The following is a 21,849-nucleotide window of genomic DNA, read 5'->3' as shown; positions in this document are numbered from 1 at the left end:
CGTCTGCTACCGGTGGATCCTGGAATAAAGCCCGGCTCCTGCTCGGCCTGCAAGCCGGTAAAAGCTCACATTTCCTGTAACAACACCACCTTCACATCAAGCTTATGTTATGCCAACTACGGCAGTACCAACATAAGAACACTTCACTCTTCTGATCTTGCATAATCTGTACATATTTTTACTGCCTTCACATAGCAAGCGCATGCTTCACTTTCCTTCCCCTTCATGTCCATTTGTTTGTCTTTACGCCGTCTACATTTATCCTAAAAACTCATCCTTGAGACACAAGGTGCAATTAACAGGACATCCAGTGAAGAATTTCATGAGCAGAAATATATTTATTGTTAATAACATAAATATATAAATTATGATTATTGCTATGTTTATCCAATGAAAGCTCAAAAGGAAAGTAATAAAAGGCTTTGAAATAGCATAACAGCATTGTGGTGGACTGCAATCAAATTGCTCTATGCATGGTCCCTGATTCACTGAGAACACTATCTTATATTGATGCAACTGTGATTGAGAATACCGGTGAAACATCAGCCTTACAAAATATGGCACCAGTCAGCAGGTGCGCTGTGTGTGTGTGTGTGATATGTAGCCCACAGTTCAGCAGTAGCTGTTTCTGCCATGTTTCAGTCAAGCTCTTCTCACTTGAATTGCTTTTCATTGCACTGTGACTCACTCTCATGCCTTTGTCCGCTAGAAGAATCTCAGTCATATTTCCGTATTTCGACACAGGCTGAAAAAGGAACGTTTTCGCGTAAGCCCCAGGCCTTGCCGCACATTCATCACTATCATAGGAACTGGTAAGGAAGTAATTGTTTGTTCCTTTGGGGCACGAGTTCAGGCTAGCACCGCGCTGTTTTCAAGCCACCTCAGATCATTTGTCCTGACGGAGGAGAGCTGCATAAAGTGTGAGTCCCTTCACAGGAGTGGAGTAATCTGAGATCTGTTCTCTTGTCAACAGAGGAGTAAAGCCTGACCAAACAAGGAGCCCATTCATCCACTTGTCGATTTGCTTTGCACTTTCATTCAGTCTTTAAGATGGACTTTGCTCTTCAAAGGCACAACATGTGTGCTTATGTAGCAGACCGGGCGCGTATCTTCCTTATCAGCGCTGGACTGAAATGGGTGAGAGAGAGAAAAAAAAAACCAAAAAAAAAAAAAAAAAAAAAACAAAAGAATAGCCTCTCGTAGCAGAGAAATTGTGCATAAGCACACACACATATACAGCCTATGAATATGCTCTAGTTTAGACATGCTAGTGCACTTTTTGTGCACTCATGTGATTGGCAGACACTGATTTGCTGAATGCATGTTTGTGGTAAATATTGCCTAAAGGATAGGGCAGGGCGTGTCACTGCCTTAGCATATGCCACAGTGCGTACGCACACACACACCTGGGCTGTTTTATCCCCATCTTTTATCCTGTTCACAGCTGTGACACACGCACACACACGCACGCACGCGCCTACTTTCACCCCTGACCTAATTTTTTTGCACCCCCCCCGCCCCGCCCAGATGGATTAAATATAGACATTCAAGAACAACAAAAAGAAAACATAATTCCCGCTTGGATATAAGTATGCATAATATATTTCATAACAAAAATAAAGCATCTTCCTGTACTGACTCTCAAAAACTCCTCCTCACACATGTATCCAAACCATATACAAGACTGGACATCAGATATACTGTAATATAATAAGAAACATGGCTGACAAGAAAACAAAATTACACTGAGATTGTGATACTGATGGTTGCAAAGAACCAGACCTACTGCAAAAACATGATGAAACATCTTTCGTTTGTTTTTTTCTTTCATAATGGAAAGCAAACATCCACACATAAATAGCTTGCAAGAAGAACGACTACTTTCTTTTCAAATTGAACTGTACATAGCAGGTGGGCAAAGTCACAACCAGAGGTCTCGGAGCAAACATCTGTCAACTCAAAGTGTTTGATGCTCCAGAAAGAGTCTCTTTCATTCCATCATTTTTTCCCTATATCCCTCTGTCTTTTTTCGTGTGAATGCAAGACTCATTTAAGCAGGTCAGAGTACTTGTGTTAAATCGGAGCACTTGATTTTCATCGAGATGTGGTCCAACTGTTCAACAGCTGTTCAACTGTCGCCCAGTCAAAATGTCCATCACCGATCGATCCCTTTCATCGTCTCCCTTTGGCCTTTTTCCTGGCCTGCCCAAGATCCGCAGCATCCTCTCTTTTCTTCTTAATCAGCCATTTAGGTAAGTGGCTTACCGCAGAGAAAGTCACCGGCTGTTTTCTTTTTCAAAAGCACCTTTGGTATCTCAGTTGTTTTTATCTGCTGTCTCTTTTTCAGTCTGACATCTTTACAGAAAAGTTTGGGGTTTATTTTGTTTTGTTTTTTGAGACGAAGGTTGCACGGCAGCGGGGAAGAGGACAGAGCAGGTGTCATTTTTGGAGGCCTCCTCTATTTAGGCACCTCCCACGCTGAAGTCCCTTGTTCTGATTGGTCTCACCTCACATCCACTGTGGGAGAGAGAGAGAGAGAGGAAGGGTGAGATTAGAATCACAGGTTTACAAAAACAATACATGTTTGTTTTTAAGTTTGATTTTTTAAAATCAGGAAAAAGATATCCAACTAGATTACTGGATTTAGAGCCCAATTTAACCAGTTTGTTCATGCATTTCAAACACAGCTCAAACAAGATCTGCAGTGTTCTGAATTACCTTTCTCCATATTTCAAAGACAGCGCTCAGACCAGACATCATGTCCAGTCAAAATACGGCGTGTGTGTTATTTTGGTTATGTTTGGTGTTTTTGCTTGTGTGCGTGTGGCTGAAGTAAAGGACAGAATGAGGAAAATCACAAATACTGGTCTCTTATTTTTTTTTTTTTTTTTTTTTTTTTTTTAGAGGGTGATGATATGATAGGGTGAAAGACAATAAAAGAAAACTCAGGAGTGATTTCTAGAAAGTGAAGCAAAACAAACAGTTGCTTTACTGTACAATGAAATGACATCATGCAAGCACAAAACACAGCAGATAAAAGCAGTGTGCATGCTCAGCAGGCCACAAGCTCAACATGCAGCATTGAGGACAGCACGGAGGATGACACTCCTTAGTTCCTCCTCTTTTCACACTGATTGGCTGTGATGTTATTGGGTGATTGGCAGGGCCCTTTCTTTGCACCTGATTGGGCCAGTGCACTGCCGAAAGGTGATTAAAGGCTGCAGTTCTTAAGTCCTACCTGTTCGCTTCAGAGCTCTCCAGTGGACTTTGGGTAATGAGTGCAACTTTTTGTTTTAAGTCACCAATAATCCCTTGGTGCGTCTTAGCTTTTTAGGTTTCCTTTTTTTACCTTTGGCCCTACGGTGGCCTGAAAACACAAAAGTCAGGGAGGGTGGATAGGAAGGAGGGTTACAAGCGAGAAGCAGGGGTTTATAATACAGAGAGCCACAACAGCCCGGGGACAGAAGCAGAGAGTGCAAAGATTTAACACTATAAATTCTTGAGATGCCTTATCAGCACACATTACAGCGCTTATCTGCTCCCAAGGAGAAAAGAGGCCTCAGATCAAGGCACCGGCGGTTTACCTGCTGTCATGCCAAGCAGCCCTTTGGACACCCTCCCTTAACACACAAGTACACATACACGCACACATCCTCATCTTACAAGGCACGAGCACACAAGCTTTACAGTTTTGCAATAGTGAGCCGCTTCATGGGTTCGTTTGGGGCAATCACAGAGAAAAGAAAAAAAAAAAAAAAAAGGGTCATCCAGTGCAAAGCCATGGAGACAAACAGAGAGAAGACCATCAGACCGATATGAGGAAGACGGGAAAGTAGAATGCACGATCAGGAAGAGGGGTCGGTTTCTGCAATCAAACTCAGCTTCTAAGTGCTTTTTTGCAAAGAAGCAAAGCTTCATTTACCTGCTTCTGGATCCGAGGGCTCTACCGCGTGATGATGTGATGTGCATACACACTCCAGGTGGTCTTCTAACCGCACAAAGACTTCTTTCAACTTGGGTCTCCTCCTCACATACTCCACCTTGGCTACCTGAAGAGAGGAAGAGGGAAAAGGTTAGCTACAGACCCTGCTTCAGCAACATCATTACTCTTCTGTGTGCCTCGGAGAATGCACACACTCATTGCCCATCTGCTAATATCAAGAGGCGTAGCTCTGTGACTGATGACACATCCATAAATCGATTCACAGAAAGAAAAAGAAAAAAAAAAAAAAAAAAAAAAAACATTGTCTTGCTGTGTTTGAAGTGTGACAGCAGCATTCCCCTGAGGATGATTCATTGACTTCCACTAGTCGTGTGCTCATATAGACTCTTGATCAGGTGTTTAAAAGAGTGGAGTGTATGACCTTGTCCAAGCAAGCTCAAACAAGGAGGAAAGGGATGGAGGGTGGTGGTGGGAGGGGGCGTGAGCATTGTAGGCCCTCAAGCGCAGGAAAGAGTTTACTCTGGTAGAAGAGAAGAAGCTAGGAGCATCCACATCCAGACAGACACACGCCTAAAGTCATTCACCTTGTCATAACACGTTTGGAGGCATTTCTTTGTGGGTTAGGGAAAGTGTTGCTTAGCATGCATTAAAGAAATACTAGGTGTAATCTAAGCAGAAAAAGCAAACCTTCCCATCAAGCAAACACAAGAAGCAATGCAGGAATTCCAAAGCAGGTAACACCCACTTTAAGCCTTAGACCTCTATTTCTCACCCGACTGCCAGCAACAAAAACAATCGCCTGTCGGCAGTTCATGAAGACGCTGTATTGATTAAAGCTTAAATGAAAGCTGAACGGAAAGGGTTGTGTTTAGATTACGATGATCTTATTGTGTAACTCAGGGGAGGTGGCTGCATGCTTTTTCATTCTCTGATCTGAGTGCCAAGGGCACAGAAACCTCCCCATCCACCGCCGAGGGGCCCGGGGGCCACATGGAAACAATATCCTCAGCTTCAACCATCTTAGTTGCTGCACGAGAAGGGATATTGGGCAAAATCTCCCAGCGCTCTCAAGCAATATGAACAACACAGTTTTTCAGTCAGCACAGGGATCATTTGCACGCAGACAAGGCGCAAAACCTTTTCTTACCCACGGTGGCGTACTGCCAAGGCTGCCTGTCGGTGTCAAGTTAGTCATGCAAACTAATAAACATACAAGTCCCTGTATGATAAAAGAAAGTATAATGCTGACATTCACACAGAGAGGCCAGCTTCATGTTGGTGCTACAACTGTGGCTCGGAGTCGATGGTCATCAGGTGAGACTAAAACCGAGGCAGAAAGAAGTGAAAGACGAGGAGCTTCACCGGTCACTCCTGTGCAACAGTTTCTTACGAGTAAAGAAAGGGAGTGAAAGGAGGGCGAGCGAGCACAAGAGGTATGCAGTGAGCAAACAACGGACAATGGCGTCTGGGCTAGTGGCGGTGGTGTATTTTCTATCGTCAGGCCCCGAGAAAGAGAGCAGGTGAAAGGCCGAGAGAAGAGAAGAAGATGGAGTTTTAAAAAAAGAAAAAAAAAAGTGAACCATCACTCCCGTGTGTGTGTGTGTGTGTGTGTGTGTGTGTGTGTGTGTGTGTGTGTGTGTGTGTGTGGAAGCAGAGGGGGTCATTTAAGGCAGTGAGACGGACGGCTCGCTGTGATCATGACTCGCATGAGATGACATTCATGCGTTACCTATTAACGCTTAGATCCTGGGTTGCCCACTGAGAAACAAAGTTTACTACACTAACACCGAGGGGACAGACAGCTAGAGAAGTTATCAAGGCTTATTGTTATCTACCAAAAGTGAAGCAGCATCGCCGTTTCCCAGAAAACTTGCTAATATTTAATCAGATTATCTAACTGAAAAACAGGGAGCTAAGGGGAATGTCGGAATACTTCAGAAGAAGTCTGTAGGAAGCAAAAATAAAGAAACCGCCACATCTGACATTTACTGCTGATCCTAGTAACACACACACACACACACACACACACACACGCCTAAACAAACAGCTATTGACTGAAGGATAAAGCAATGGGCCCCCATGATGAGAGGCCCAGCAGTAAGCTTGTCTCCTTGCCCCTCGCACAGCAGGGTTAAAAGCACTCCCTGCAGGAGTTGGTACACACACACACACACACACAGATTCACACACACCCAAAGAAAATTATTTTATTTTTTAAATCTAAACAAGTTTCTGTGCAACAGTTTTCCTCAAAGTGCATGTGCTCTGACCAGTAAGTTGACGCTTTCTCTTTCAATTTCTGCCTCGCTTCCTGTTTCCTATGTTATGGGGAACCGTTAATGCTGTCGTGGAAGGAACCATTGTTCCCTTTTTTTTTTTCTTAACTATTTTTTCCACTTGGCTTTCATATTTACTTCTGTCATATTTTTTAAGCACTTCTTAACCTTCATACAAAGATCACCGGCTTCCTATCTGGCACAGAATCAATCACTTTCCAAATAAAACATACATCAGAAAGAGACCCCCATGCTATGACAAGGGGCCCCACACTCTCTTTGTATAAATCAAGCTCCTCTAAACTCCCTGGAAAGCCAGGGCCCTGAGAAAAAGTCCCCTGAGTCGCTGTGGAATGATATCCGATGCAGAGGGTTGGGGTGAGGCCGGGGGCTCTGGGAAGTGCACCCCCGTGGTTTGTCCCCAGTGTCTCCGCAGCCTTACTTGTGAATGCAGTCGTCCCAGTCGAGTTAATTGGGAATTCCCTGAGTGCACGGCACTGATGAGAGCATGATGGAGAGGAAAGTTTTACTCCGGCCTTCCAAGGAAAACACAGCGAGGATGTAGATGTGCACCGCAGGCCATCATGAACTGGAACAGCGACAGAACTGAGCAAAAATAAATAAAAATGTATGCGTGCTCTTGGAGAATGGAGGGCGGAAAGAGGCAGGATTGGGTGGCAAGTCATCTGTTAAGACGGAAATTAGGCAAGAGCGGCCTGACAAAAAGGAACCTTTGCTGGGGGTGCCACAACTGTGAGGCTTCTTGTACTTACAACTTTGTGTCTGTCTGTGTCCTGAGATCAAAAAGAAAGGGAAAAAAAGCCAGAAGACAAGTATGAAAACTGAACTTTAGACAAAGACTGCCAAGATAATCTGCTGCTGCTCACACAGACACAAACTTTGGATAATGGGTGAAAGAGCTTATCACAGGCTGTGTGTGAAGAAGAGAGGAAGCAAGGAGGACATTTATCACATCTCTCGCAGGTCTGCAACACTTCAGGGTACACCACTGTCGTGTAGCCACACACATACGTCTCCAGATGTGCACATCTATCTTCCCCAGACCGCATCACGTACCTCTCCTGCACAACTATCATGCAATATCAAATATCAAAGAATCTGAAGATGTGTATAATCTTTGTTTTTGGGGGGTTGTTTGGGGTTTTTTTTTTTTTTTTTTTTTTTAAGTGAACAACAGAACAGAGTTAGAGACATTACTGAGAGGAGAAAACGAGGTTTTAATGAGAGAGAGCAAATGAGATAAAGTAAATGGCAGAGGGGTCAAATTAGAGAGCGGGGATGGCTCGGATTCAGGAAAGAGACAGAAAGAGCAAGGAGGGAGTGAACAACTATTTGACTGAACAGACAATCAGACTCCAAGACTGAAAAGGGAAGGTGGAGGGGCAGTTCTGTATTGAGAGGAGATGTGGAGGGGGAGGATGAAGTCTTTAGGGAAGAGCAAAGCAGGGGAGGATTGAAGAAAAATACAGAAATGAAGTAAAATGTGATTAAAATATGGTTTTTCCTGTTCGAACTGATGCATTCCAGCCGGTGCAGCAGAGGCCAAACTTTCCATCTTGGAGCTTCGTGAGGACACTCCCATTGGTCTGTCACGACCTGCCCCGCAACCCCCGCCATATACACCACAAACACGCTTGTGCGCACACAAACTCTCTCACCCTTCCTTTGTCTAGCGGAGCTAAGTGAATCAAAGGGAAAATAATTCACAGCTGCAGAAGACTTCAAAACCAGGAGGCCCCTCGTTCTCCATCTGCACCCCTACCCTTCAAATGATCATAAATCATTCTCACTGTATCACCGTCACGACGCCTTTTATTTATGAAACACCCCGTAAGTCAGGGTCCCACACAACCGCGGGGCTAGAGCTACTGCTTTACCCCCCAAAACCAAACACCCGGATGTGACCTACTGTTGCTGAGGTAACTGTCAGTACGTATGTTGTGTGTTTGTGCGTAAAGGTCGGGGTCGGGGCCGGCGCAGCGAGATGTGTGGACCCCCACACTCAGCACTGTGGCTTTATCCACCTGGCCTCTGTCAGCCTCCACTTTGATCCAGTAGCCATCAACACTTCATTACTCTGCAGCCCGTCTTCCTCTTTGCACAAACGGTCTTGTCCCTACTCTGCAGTTGGTGAGCTTACATCGCTTAGCATGGAGTGCTCATGCTATTCACACACACACACACACACACACACACACCCCTTGGGTTTACACAGATGTGCTGATGACCCTCAACAACCTCTGCAAAATACCTGTACATCAAAGGTGACTGAAAGCCTCGAGCTACTGAACCAAACCAAGACTGAGATGAACTGAACTGAATGAACAGTTTATTAGACTAAGGCCCTATTTTCTATAGTGGGATTTAAAAATGTGCCAGGACATGTATATACAGCCCCAATTTTTCAGTTTCACAACTCACAATTTCCTCCTGTGCATGCATTAAAAATCTACAACTTCTGATTTGCTTGCTTTAAGAAAAGGTTTTCCTTTGTTTTTTCAAAAAGGCATAGTTGTCCATGTTTATGGGGAATGCAGTATACTGCAAAAGCCTTAAGAGCTGATGAGTGACAGGTTGAATGACAGCTCTGTTCTTTGCCTCCGCCACAGCCTGTTTGCAGTCGTATTTCTGCATGTATGTACACACAAACACAGACGCGCAAAAGAATTTAAAAGCGCACGTCTTTCCACGCAGTTTGTATCCCTTTTCCTGTCGAATCCCGCCTGCTTCAAAATCACCTGTTTTATGAGTGAGTGCGTCTGCAGACACTCGGAGCCAAAAGCGCTGAGAAAACCATCAGAAATACCGGACACAGCTGCAGCCGTCAGCCAGCAGAGACAGACAAACACAAAGAGGATGAACTGAGGGAATACAGGAGAGAGGAGATGAAGACAAAAATAGAAACTTGGAAGTGTTTTGTGCCAGCGATAAATAAATTTGGGCATGTTTATATTTTGAGCTATCCATGCCATGTCAAGATTATAACAAGTTTAAGAACTCTGTGGCACAAAATCAGCAGCATGCTGGCCAAGAGGTTTCTTGGCAGCCTTCTGCTGATAAAACACCACAAAGAAAAGACAAATGAGAACTCTGAATAGAAAAGAAATGCGAGAGCCAAGATGCCGGGATAAAGAGAGTGATTATGGTGTCACTGAAAGTGCAAGAGGAGGCGGGGTGCAGGAATAGGTAAAGGAATGCTGGGATGTAAATACATGAAAACATAATAACATTAGCTCATTAGAAACTGTTTACCTCTCTTTGTTTCTCTTTCTGTTTCTCTTTCCACCTTCCTCACTTGATCGCTTTTACGGACACTGAACCATCTCTAAAAGCCTGCCACGTCACTTATCTTTACACCTCTCACTTTTAGTGTGTTCTCTTCCATGCCAAGGCATGCAGACAACACAAAACAAGTGTGTAAACGAAATTGACACGTACAAGGTCCCAGAGGCTGACTTATCTCGATGAAGGAGTAAAGTGCAAAATGCAAAAGAGTGAGTGAATGGGCAAAACCAAGAGAAAAGAAAAGAAAAGATGAATTTAGAATATGGCCCTGTTTCCCCCCCTCAGGTTAGTTGGCTCTTTTCTTTTTTTTTTTTATTACCCCATCACAGGGCAGGGCAGCCTTCTACAGAACGGGGCCTGCACAGACCCGCTTGCTTCTTTTGGGTCCACAGCATGAAAAAGGAATAAGGGAAAGAAAGAGAGAAGGGGGGGAAAAAAATAAATAAAGGTGTATTTGGACAAATGCAAAGTGTCATGAGATGGAAAGAAACACCGCAAATGTGTTCTTTTCCCATCCTTGCTTTGGAGGAAAAAGAAAAAAAGAAAAAAAAAACAAGCCAGGCCAACGGTAGACGAACAACATTTTTAGTTTTCTAATAAATGAAGGCAGACACACAAATTGAACCCCTATTCAGACAGAGGACACACAGGAAAAAAAAAGAAGGAAAAAAAAACAACTTGGCATGAGACAATGTTTCTCACGCACAATGCGATGAATGTCTCCTGACCGGAGCCCTGACGGATGACCTTTACAGGGATACGACGCTTCTCAGACGCCCTCCCGCACCAGAGGCTGGAACCACATGGAAAAACTGACCCCCTTGAAACCCGTTCCACCATGCCTGAAGGTCCCTCAAGTCAGTGGGCTCATTTTGCCCTTTGTGTCAAGATGGGGTGGGGCGGAGTGGGGGTGGGGGGGGTTGACAAAGTTGCATGGATCACTGCATTCCAGGAATAGCTGAATCAAGCCTTATAGTGTCCTCCATGCTGTTGTCAGTCTCTCTCCATCCCTCATCGCTGTGATCACAGACAGTGCTCCCATTGAGGTCTGGCAGACGGAGAGACAGATGAGCTTGCATGCAGACAGACAGAGCTGTGCTGTACATCAGAGCTCCACTCTCCTTCCACGCTATGAGTCAGCAGGTCTTACCATAAACTCTGTGCCCTGGGTGCAATGGCTTCTGCCCTACAGTGACCGTCTTGCCAGAGCTGCCTCACCCTCCCTGCACCATAAGTACACGAGGAGATCCTCCTATTAATACTGAAATCTGCATGGCCTGTGCCAGGGTGCCAAAGGGGAAAGAGGGGGCAAGCCCAAGATTGATATTTGTTTTATTACCTATTCCTCTGCTGGTCTATCAACGCGGCATCTTTAAAGTCCTGCAAAAGGACCAGGAGACAAAGCAATGTACCAGCGAGGGCAGCTGGGCAAGATCAGAATTGGAGAAGAAACAATAGAGCGCGAAGATGAGTGTGCAGTCAGACTGTTCCAGGCTACCCTGTTTATTCCCTGGTTGTCTCTTACTTACAGAACAGACCACATAACTCCCATACCTCCAAACAGAGCTATGCTCAGGCTAACAGGCTGAAGTGTAAATACGTCAAAAATACATCTCCCGCTCCAGCCGCTGAGTCTCTCCTCTGATCCTGAACAGGACATGTTTTCAAGCAACCATTGCCAAAGAGTCTCTGAGAACAGTGCAACCCCTTCTCTCATCCTCTTTGTCACCCTGTCTTCTCTGGGCTTACTGTTTCCCGAAAGGTCCAAACAGAGAAGACAGGAGAGGTGTACTTGTGCAATAGTGAGAGACAGATACTTTCTAGATACAAGACTCCATCTCTGTCTCTTAGCCTGTCTTACATCTGCCAGGAGCATCCCTCTTGGGTCATTCCTTCAACAGATGTCATGGTTCCAAGTGCCAACAGCCCCATCTCCTCCTCTTCCTTCCTTCCACCGTCCTGTCACAGCCAACCCAGGGCCTCTCACCAAACATGAGAAGAGAGGGTGGTGATCGATAAAAAAAAAAAAATGAAGGATAAAGGGAAGGAATGGAAGCAGCAGGTTAGGTTAGGTGGCCAATTCTGGAACCGTGAGGAGGAGGGTTGCAAAGAAAATAGGGAGTAAAGTGTAGAACAAGTATCCAGAAAAACATATTAGCCCAATTTTGCCTCCCTGTTTTACTTACCTGCAGAGAGGAAAAGTGGTGAATGGATGTGGAAGCAAGTGTGTTTGCACTGAGCGGGTGACTGGGTTTAATATGATGCAGTCATGGATTTATGCAAACAACCTATGCTGTAGGCGTGCGTCTTACCTTAACGGTGCGGTGGTGTTTGCGGGAAGGGTGACAGCGCATGTTGCTGGTGTTGCAGCAGCCCGTGCAGCGCTTCACCTCCACACAAGGCGGCCATATCAGGAAGTTGGCAGACGTGGGATCCACCTGGCTCCTGGGGATCTCGTAGATCACCGTCCGTGTCTTGCAGACTGCTGGAACTGCCTCCTCTACTGTAACAGAGACGAGCGAGAGGGGGGAGAGAGGGAAAGTCGAGTTAATGACTTTGGTCTGCGCCGGCATTTGTTATCATCTTTTCCATCTCGATGTACTGTTGTAATCTGTCCTGTTCGCTCACAGCTGCTTCATGCATTCTTTCGCTGCTCGTTATTTGATGAGTCATTTGATGTGGGAGCTGTTTGTCTAGGCTAAGATCACACCCAACCCCATTTAAGGCTGTTAAGAAGACAAGCTATCCAAAAAAAACAAAACACAAAGCTGATCTCATATCAGCTAAGAAGCTTGGGACTCGATGAGACATTAAAATAGTAGTCTTTTGTTCAGAGAACCCGGTGGAGTTAATGCAGCGTGACAAGGCCAGAAACCTCACGTGCACCGGTGGGAAATCTAATAATGGCCTTTGACCCCGCTGGCTGTAATGAAGACTTTAAGTATTCATAGCAGATTTAATGCTCCGAGAGGCACTTAAACCTAAAGACTTGATAGAGTGTGTACAGTAAGATGCCATTATGTCGTAAAGATGATATGTGCATCATGTGGAGACAGCTGCCACAATGGTAAACAGTACATTACACTTATGATATATATGAAATACAACCAACCACATTATCCTGTGTGGCTTTAAATGCTGTGCCACTTAGGGTATAGAGTCTTAATGCACACGCATCACACTGTGTTCTACACGCCTCTATCAGATATCGTACCGCGTGGCGTTTTATGAAGAAATCTGACTGAGAGCCCAGACGAGCTGCAACTTGAGCCCTGAATGCCTGGAATTTCCACGCTCAAGGATATATTTCTCTCCTGACGCGTGTGCCTTAGATCTGTGAGCCTCCGGCCAATTACAAGGCTTCGTGTCAGACGGCCTCGTCAACCTCGCGCACCAGTCTCGTTTCTCATGATTCCTTGATTGCAGTAAATACCGAGTAGACGTCTTCATTAGGGTTCCCTTTTATCCACAAAAAGGCAACATAAAAGCCACTAACCATTAGCTTTGTTTGAAATTAGTGTAAAGTGATCAGTTTCATCTCCTGGGAACTCGTGTCGGGGGTGATATTTAAGACGCGGGTTATTTTTAGGGCGTCTTTACACTGTAATCTTATGTGCCAAAGTGTGATGCAGGCTATATGGTGTAAAAAGTAATCATGATGCAACCTCTGAGTTGAGCACGTTGTACTCTGTCGGCCTTACCAATGCTCCTCTTGCGTCGGCTGTGCAGCTGGGAGCTCTTCAGGTCACCGTAGTAACCATAATGATGAGAGGAGTTCTTGTGGTGGTTTGGTTGCTTGTGGTGCATGTGGTGCTTGGGCTCCTCAATAACATTGTTTCCCGTACCTCAACAAAAAAGAAGGCCGCCATGTTAATAATGTCACAAAGAGAATAAAAGCAAAACACAAACACACACAAAGCTTATTCAGCCAATAAACCAGCTATGAGTTGCAGCTTTAACAATGCTGAATGGCTGCGATGGGTGGCTTGGTAGACCTCAGGAAAAGCCGGCATGCGATCGGCCGTTGATGTTTTTATATACCCGATCCACAACAAATTGTGCGTTGGTTAGTCACACAACCATAATAAGATGGTAACTTCTGACTGGTTTCTCAGGGCCTATAGTTCCCTTCAACATGCTGGTGGGCAGGAGGGCAGAGTGACTGCTGGTGAGGTCACAAACTGAGGTAAACAGTCCAGAGGACACAGGGTGCAGGCAGGAGGCCCATTTTTACACACAGCTCTGCATAATTGTAAAGCTCTGTGTGTCAGCCTCACTCACTCATTTGGCAGGAACTTTCCACACACGCATGAAGTAGCTAGACACAGGTGAGTCAGCACGCTCCCTCAAAAACAACCAGCTTTCACAGACACACGCGGGGGGGGACTAAAGTGGTCATTTGACAGGTGGTACTCAGCCACCATTATTCCTGCCCTAATTAGCGGTTTGGTGTCTCTCATTTGCCTGAAAATGTTTGCTTTTTCAATCATTTAGTGGCTTGGAAAAGTACATGTTTTGTTATGCTAGCTCCTCAAAGTTCTCTAACCTCAGGTCAATGTAGCCAGTTTTTTTTTTCCACATTCATGGTCATCTGATAAAGCTTGCTTGTTTTGGTCCCCACCCAGGATATAAGGTGCACTGCAGAAAAGTACCAGAGCAGCAATAAAATGATAACACTTCCCTGCAGGATACTGCCCTTTCTAAGAGAGCAGAGTCTGAGAGTGTTTGCTAAGTGGGTGGGTCCTACCTGTCTGTAGGCACAGCACAAATGCTTCACCTGGCTAACACACTCCTATGCATGTACACTTAACAGAAACACATAGCGACAGTTACACAAACTCTTCTTATTATTCAGCATGGCAGCCTAAAACCCAATGTACACCGGCACAACAAAGCTTACCCACAGGCAAACACATTCCACCCCCTGAGCCGCTTTGTGATCTGACCAGAGTCATCTAAAGGGATTTCCTCTATCTATATAAAGTCCCTCTTCAGGATTGGTTGTTTATTTGCTTCTTGATGCTGTCTTTTTCCACATTTGTCAACTTTCGGTCTCAGTGTAGTCTCTTTAGTGAGTAGTCAAAGGAACTTGTCGTGCGCTCAGTCAGACAGGGAGTGAGTGCACAACACCTACCTACCTCTGACTGGACGTCTAACTAACAATCTTTATACAAGGTCACTCAGGCTGTGCTCAGTTTACCCCTGTCCTCATTTCAGGAGTGAAGAAGAATGTGACACTGTTGGCCACCCAGATTTTCAAAATCTGATGTGGAAAAGGGAGATGTGACAGACTCTTAAGTCCCCCCCGCTCCTTATTTTCAGCATCACTGGGTAATCCTTTATGCTTAATGGAAAAAAGACAGAAAATGTTGGTAAGAAGGGAAAAATAAGGACGGGCAGAATAAGAAAGGAGTCAGCACCAGGGGGGTGAGGGGTTTGCTCCACTGCTGATTCCAGGTGACTAAGAAGCAACAGCACCCCCAGAATGTTGTCAAACTGAGACAAGAGAAAAGAAACCATGAAGGAGACTATCTCATGCCTTGAAGGCAAATTACTCCCTCCTTTTACCCCTCCTCCTCTCCTCCTCTCCTTTGTCCCTCTGCTTATTTAAATAGCTAGCACTCTATTGACTCATCGCAATAAGTGACCCCCATAATTCTCTCTCTGTGCCGTTCTTCCTTGATTTGTTATTTGAGAGCATCTACATGGTTGAGTTGACAAAGCATTCGTTTAGGTCACAAGGGCAGCATGCCCCCTCTGTGGGTGCGAGAGCGGGTAGAGAGTACACAAACGTTGTTTTTGCAGATTTGCGGGTAGTCCTGGTGTACAGGGCGTAAACTGTCAGCTTTTCAGAAACAAAGCGGGTTGCACAACTACTGCAGTCTTTCTACAGAAAGTGAGAATACAACCTCCGGATTCCTGTTCTCTCCTCCACCTCTGCCCCATGCTAAGAGTCAGGTTCCCTTTTCTGTCAAAGTTCTTCAGTGAAAGAGATAAGAGCAGGCAGGCAGGGGGCCACCTCAGGAGGGAAGAGAGGAGCAGAGAGGAGAGGAGCACCTCAGGGGCCAGACGGCCATCTGCAGGCTCCAACAGGGTCATCTCATCTGTCAGTCAGAGCTAAAGACACCATCCTCCCGAAAGCAAATGCAGGCCAAGATGAGCAAAGCAGCACTAAATGAAACATTCATCCTGACAGGCAGATTTATTTTAACTCTTGATCATTACAATACAGTTCTTTGTTGAAATATTCCAGGTGCAATGTGTTGCATACCCTTTCAGATGCTTCTCTTTCTCCCTCCCTGTTTAATATGCTACAACATTTGCTATATATTGCAACAAAAGCTCTGAAAATATCCCTCTGGCTGGCGTCAAAAGTCTTTTAATGGGCTGACCAGGGCAGCCAAGTGGGCCTTTGGACAGATTTATGTCCTCGTATCAATGATCAGCCTACTACTGTTACCCTGAAAAACATTACTCCGCTTTCAGAAAGACATTTTAATTCAATTATAAACACCTCTCCTCATGCTAGAGGCACTCAGGGAATCTTTTCTGGGCTCGGCATAAAGAGGAGTGATCACTGTTGTGCAGTACAGGCTGGTTTGATTGTGAACTGATAACATACTAATGATGTGGGAGCGATTAGTCCTAATTAACATGTTCATCAATAAGGCAAATGCATGCTCACACAGAAGAATACTTGAGCGAACGTCCGGTCCCAGCGCTGCTCTGCTGAGTATATGGTTAAGGGTTGCTAATGAGCTATGACTGGTGAGGCAGCTTACATCATTTGGGACTGTTAAAGCAAATTTTGTAATTGCCTGTGTCCATCAACTAATCTCTATGGGTGAGAGTTTCACCCGGTAAGTTGATCTCAGAGGGTCCAAGATGACCTGGTCTCAGTGAACATTCAACCTTTGTCACACGTGCACAGTAAATGCACCTGTTGCAGTTTTATCGTGCTTGGCAGACCCCCACTGGTGCACAGATCCCTCAGCAATTTCCTGCACATGGTTATGTTTTTGAAGATTCATTTCTGGTGTGCACTGGTTTCCCACCTGAATGGAGCTGGCAAAAATGTGCCAACACATTTCATAAACCTGTTTGTTTACGTAATTCATTAAATCTGGAATTGATTAAGTGTTGATACCAGCATACTGTCAGTGGTTTCTGGACTTAAGTTCTTTCTTAAACATCGCCATAGCCATTCGACTACAGGCTCCATAGTAATAGCCCATAGAAACTAAGCGCTGATACATTTTTTTTTAAAAAAATTTAAAAAAAAAAAAAAAAAAAAAAACACTATCTTTAGTAAATCCATGTGTTGATTTACAAAGAAAAATATATATCAGATGCTAATAAAAGGCTATTCATGATGTAATATCACATCTGAATAACCTTCAGTGCGTCAGGATTCTTAACGTAATTCATATGTATGATTCAAAGCATCAAGAAGCAGAATTTACCTCTCCAGTCGATATCCAGTAGCCGCTGGAGGTCGCTGATGCTGTGGATTTCGCTGTGGGACAGTCGGTCTATCAGCTCTTGGGGAAACTCCACTTCCTTTGGGGTGGGCGCGGGTCGAGGGTGGAGGGTGGAGGAGGAGGAGGAGGAGAACGGTCGGGGCAAAGAAATCAAACGACAAATGAAGGTTAGAAATATGTGATGGACAGCTTTACAACAGTGTGCCAACAAGCAAGCAGATTTGTCTCATTGCCACACATCACCTCATCCACGGAGGAAAAAAGCGGTCTCTTAAGAATTCTGCAGTTTAGGTAGTTCTCGTTCATTTGGAACCCAGATAACTGTAGAATAAACACTTTTATCATTAAACTTTAAAATGTGCGTTAAAAAAAGGATTAACTTTACCTATCAGCATTTAAAAAAAATAGCTGTCTTGCGATAAGAGTTGCTTGTACTATCATAAACAATATCCTCTCCGCACTCTGCACTTGTTGCGGACCTGCAGGCACCTCAAGCAGAGCAAACCGTGCGACCCGCACAGGAGCAGGGGCTAAAAATATCAGCCGGAGCGGTTCCCATGATCGCGCTCAGCCCAACCAAAACGTTTGCCCAGTTGACTCAAGCTACGAACAGATTTGGCACATAAGCCAAAAATAACTGAGATATGCATCCAAGTGCAGACGTGATGTTTGTTCAAAAGCGCACAGTCACTGATACGCTGTTGTCGAGAAAAAAATGAAAGCACATTCACACTAATGTTTAAAATCAGAGCCTACACCACCATGTTTTTTTGAATACATCATTTATATCGGTTAAAAGTGAGTTAAAATAAAAAAAATTAAAATAAAAACTGTCTTACATAAACCCATCTGTGTGTATCCGAGCCTCAAATGGCTTAAATCAAATCTGAGAGCTCTTACTTTTGTGGTTTTCTTTATCTGGACATTAAAGCTGTGCTGCTGAATGTGTGGCTCTTGTGAGAGGGTGCAAAGGCTCTTTGGGAACTTTGCACCCTCACAAGAATAAAAAACCCCACACCACCAAGTATGACACGGGGGCCAAAGACACCGTCTATCTGACCCCACCGTGCCTCCACCAAGTTAACTAGTAACTTTACCTCAGCAGTGGCCAGCAGGTACGTCGTCCACAGCAGGATGTAGGAAAGTGTGGCTCTCATTTCCCTTTAATTTAGAATTTACTCGAATCTCAGAAAAAGTGCGAACGTGTAGGAGCCCCAGAGTCGCTCCTGGCCCCAGAGGATCCACAACCATCCCCTCTGGGAGAGAAACCCGGAGTGTCAGGCAGCTCAGCGTGCTCAGTCAAGACACCGCGCTGCACTTGCTTGAAGCTGTGAGAGGCTGGAAGTTGATTCTTGTTATTCACAGTGGATCGCGTCCTCCCGAACACACTCTGCTGCTGCGACTCGACATAGCTCCTCAAACGCAAGTGAGACAATCCCAAGAGACAAGCAGGACGCACATTGCCCTTCACTTTCTTAAAAGAAACTACAGGCTTCAAACTTGAACCCAGTTTAATATATATATATTTGGGAAAAAAATGCAATAAACCCGGCTACTTTCAAGAAAATGTCACATAGGATTCAATAGCACGACTAATTTGCTGACTTTTTTTTTTTTTAGTATTTAATAGTCCTACATCAAATATTTATAATCCAAACGAGGAGAAAATCACACTGGGGAACGTTGTCCGTGCTGTGCTATCCAGAGCCTGTCTTGCAGCAGTCTGCGGAGTTCCTTGGCTGCGTGGGACTCTGGAGTGAATGGTGTCAGAGCGACTCTGAGGCTCTGGATATAGAGAGCAGCTCCGTGCCCGTTGCGCCTCCCCCCTTCCTTTGGTGATCGTGCATTTATTCAGTGAAGGGAAGCTGGTTGGCTGCTTAGATGACTTAAGACTCAAGAGCACATCCCCACCCCCTCAGTCCGTGTGTGTGTGTGTGTGTGTGTGTGTGTGTGTGTGTGTGTGTGTGTGTGTGTGTGTGTGTGTGTGTGTGTGTGTGTGTGTGTAGAGAGCCCATTCAGAGATTCAGGATGTAATCGATATTGATTATCAGTGATTAGAAAAGGGGGATGCAGGATGGAGATACTGAAGAGATACTGTTCTCATTAAATCATCTGACGGAATAAGCATGAAAACAAATGATCAGGGGAAGTTATAAATTGAATTTATCATATATCCCTCAGGATGTTTGTGATTTTCTGGGCGTAATTTAATGATTATATAACGCTGGGCGTGTGTGTGTTATAATCACAACCTTTCCAGCTCCACTACACAACATGCATCATATCCTTTCACCTGTCAATCTGTTGGACACGCCCAGGAGTCTGCCGTATGTAACTCCACCCTTTTGGCCTGGTTGGCCCTTTTCCTCCTTACCTCCAGACTAGGAACAAAGACGTTAAGAAGACAGCTTAACCTTATAACTGATTACCATGCAGCATAAAGGGATATTTCCTCACTTGGATCACTGTAATGTTAAATTTAAAGAAAACAAAATACTAAGATGGTGGTTGCATTAGTAATGTGAGTTGATGCTTACTTAATTTATTTTGGTTTGGACTTTAATTGTATTTATTTGTTTGCATTTGAATATATGGGTAAAAAATCATCCATCCACTCCAGCTGCTAAATATAGCACATCATCGCTGACACCATAAACCTTTTGGAAGAGCCTTCTGGATTTTGTGTTTAGATGTGCACACCACATCCGCTGTTCTGTGAGCCAGCGCAACCAATTTCCATGTAGTTTTTTTTTCTGTATTTGTAAGATTTGAGGACACAGGAAGCTTCTACTTAAAGCAAAGGCTCACAATAGGCTGGTCCTAACTTGTTGAGAAGAAGCTGGAACCAGTGCACCAGTGCTGGGCTTCATTTTGCTTTGCTGGGAGGTCTGGGAGAAAAGCCCCAAGGGCCTGATAAAGGAGACATACCTGCAGGAGCAGAGACGCAGACAGACTGCTTGCACACACATTATCACCCAGAGGTGAGAATCAGCGGGGAGGCATAGGTCAGCCGACCATGTCTGCCGACCACCTTGTCCATTTAACTGGATCAATACAGCGCGAGGCGAGCCAGAGGGCACGTTGGCTGGAAACGTTGCACAGAGAAAGCGCCGCAGCAGATGGTGGAGTAATTAATGAAACAATTTTAATAGGCCTATGAAGCTCGTGTTAAGATGGCACGGGTGCTATTAAACGAATCAAATATTTTTAAAAGAAAAGTCCCTCTGCTAAAGCAGTTTACGTGACATCTCGCTCAAACTGCATTAATCATTCATTTCTCATCTGGTGGTGCCACAAGAGAATTAAACTTTATGATTCAATGGCAACGTGACTAAGACCAGCCGGTGACAGCCGGGTTCATCCTGACTCCTGTGTGGTCATGATTACATCACACGCCAGCCTCCCAGCACCGATAGATACTCTCACTCATATTTTTGACTTTAATGACTCATGTGACTCATACATGTTTGGTTTTTTTAAGTCTACATTTGGCTTCCTTATGGGAAAGCAAGAGTCAGGTGTGAGATAACAGGACACAAAGTACAAGGGAATAGTTGTCCGTCTATCAGAACAGGTGAGTAGAAAGTGAGAATGAAGCACTGCTGTGTTTATTTTGTGTTTTGGAGACGGTTTATGGTGAGTTGAGCAAGATTAATACGGAGAACCAAAATCTGGAGTTTTGTCCCACAGATGTAGGAAGCAGATGGAGAGGATGGTACAAGTGGTGAAAGATGGATCAGGGTAAAACTCAAGCAGAACTAAGCAGACAGAGGGAGCAAAGTCTTCATGCTTTAGGGGAAAAAACAATATCAAAACAACAAGATCTGAAAATATTCTCTCATTCCTGCCCCTCCTGCATGAGCTATTTAGACATCATGTTTACTGGCAACTGAGGCATGTGTACCTAACAACATTAACCCCATTAAATCATTTTATGGATGCTGTTGCACAGTAAATTGAGCCATAAAGACTCTGCGGAGAGGATTCTCTGAGTGAGGTGATGACTCCCGTTTTGCCTCTGGGCCACACATAGTTCCCAGTGAGAGACACATAGGAAAAAGGAGAGACTTTTACTGGGAATGCGGTAGATATGAGCTGTGAGGCCTTTGGGGAATTGAAGTGTGGCTCCGTCTGGATGAACTGTCTGTTTAACTCATTTACGTAAAGGCTAGAGGTGATCATTTGTGAATGCCTGAGCTTATTATTTTATCATTATCTTTCAAGCTGTGACAGGATTTTTCTAAACATGAGCTGAGTGTAATTAGAAAAAAATCTATTAAAATCACTTAAAAAAGTCAAAAATCTGCAAATCCTGTATGATATTTATTTAAATTTAGCATTTTAACCGTATTATAAAAAACAATATTACTGCTCATTCTGCTGGACATTCGTGTGGATGTGGGTGTAGACATTGCCAATGGCACACCCCCCCCCCCCCCCCCCCCCCAGCAACATTATGCACACCATCATATCTTAAAAATTATGAACAGCTCAAGGAACACAAAAAAGTCATCCAGGCATAGAGCAGGCTTCCAAACTCTTCAGATGGCCCCCAAAACTGAGAAACGGTGGGATCTTCCCTTTCAACAGACACCTGAGTCAGCTATTTTAGCAACACAGGCCCACATGCAAAATATTAGGCAGGTGGTCTTGAATAATCAGCCCCCATGTTATCTTAAAATCTTCATAGTACCATATCACCTCAACAGGGCTCTTTGCTCTCAGACTGCTGGTTTAATTGTGGTTCCTGGGATATTTAAAAATAGGATGGGACGCCGATCTTCAGCTTTTAGGCCTCTCTTCTGTGGAACCAGCTCCCAGATTGGATTTTGGAGACAGACTG

The 21,849-nt window shown here is 44.5% G+C and overlaps 1 protein-coding gene across 2 annotated transcripts; it reads right to left on the bottom strand.

Moving 5' to 3' along the window:
• Positions 1 to 318: 318 nt before the first annotated feature.
• Positions 319 to 18,782, bottom strand: pdgfab (platelet-derived growth factor alpha polypeptide b). 2 transcript variants are annotated; one of them, XR_013974449.1, is made up of 7 exons: positions 18,104 to 18,782; positions 16,989 to 17,085; positions 13,227 to 13,370; positions 11,838 to 12,028; positions 3,923 to 4,049; positions 3,239 to 3,367; positions 319 to 2,517 (listed from the first exon to the last, which is right to left on the bottom strand). XR_013974449.1 is itself a non-coding variant. In XM_080905727.1 (6 exons), the coding sequence occupies exons 1-6, from the start codon at positions 18,161 to 18,163 to the stop codon at positions 2,504 to 2,506; spliced, it is 633 nt and encodes a 210-aa protein (XP_080761853.1). In that variant the 5' UTR covers positions 18,164 to 18,782; the 3' UTR covers positions 319 to 2,503. The 2 variants fall into 2 exon arrangements, 1 of the variants encoding a protein (XP_080761853.1); XM_080905727.1 differs by lacking the exon at positions 3,239 to 3,367.
• Between the last annotated feature and the right edge of the window lie 3,067 nt (positions 18,783 to 21,849).

This window comes from Rhamphochromis sp. 'chilingali' (genome assembly GCF_963969265.1).
Source record: "Rhamphochromis sp. 'chilingali' genome assembly, chromosome: 15".
Lineage (NCBI taxonomy): Eukaryota > Metazoa > Chordata > Actinopteri > Cichliformes > Cichlidae > Rhamphochromis > Rhamphochromis sp. 'chilingali'.
This window is presented reverse-complemented; position numbering and strand designations above follow the sequence as displayed.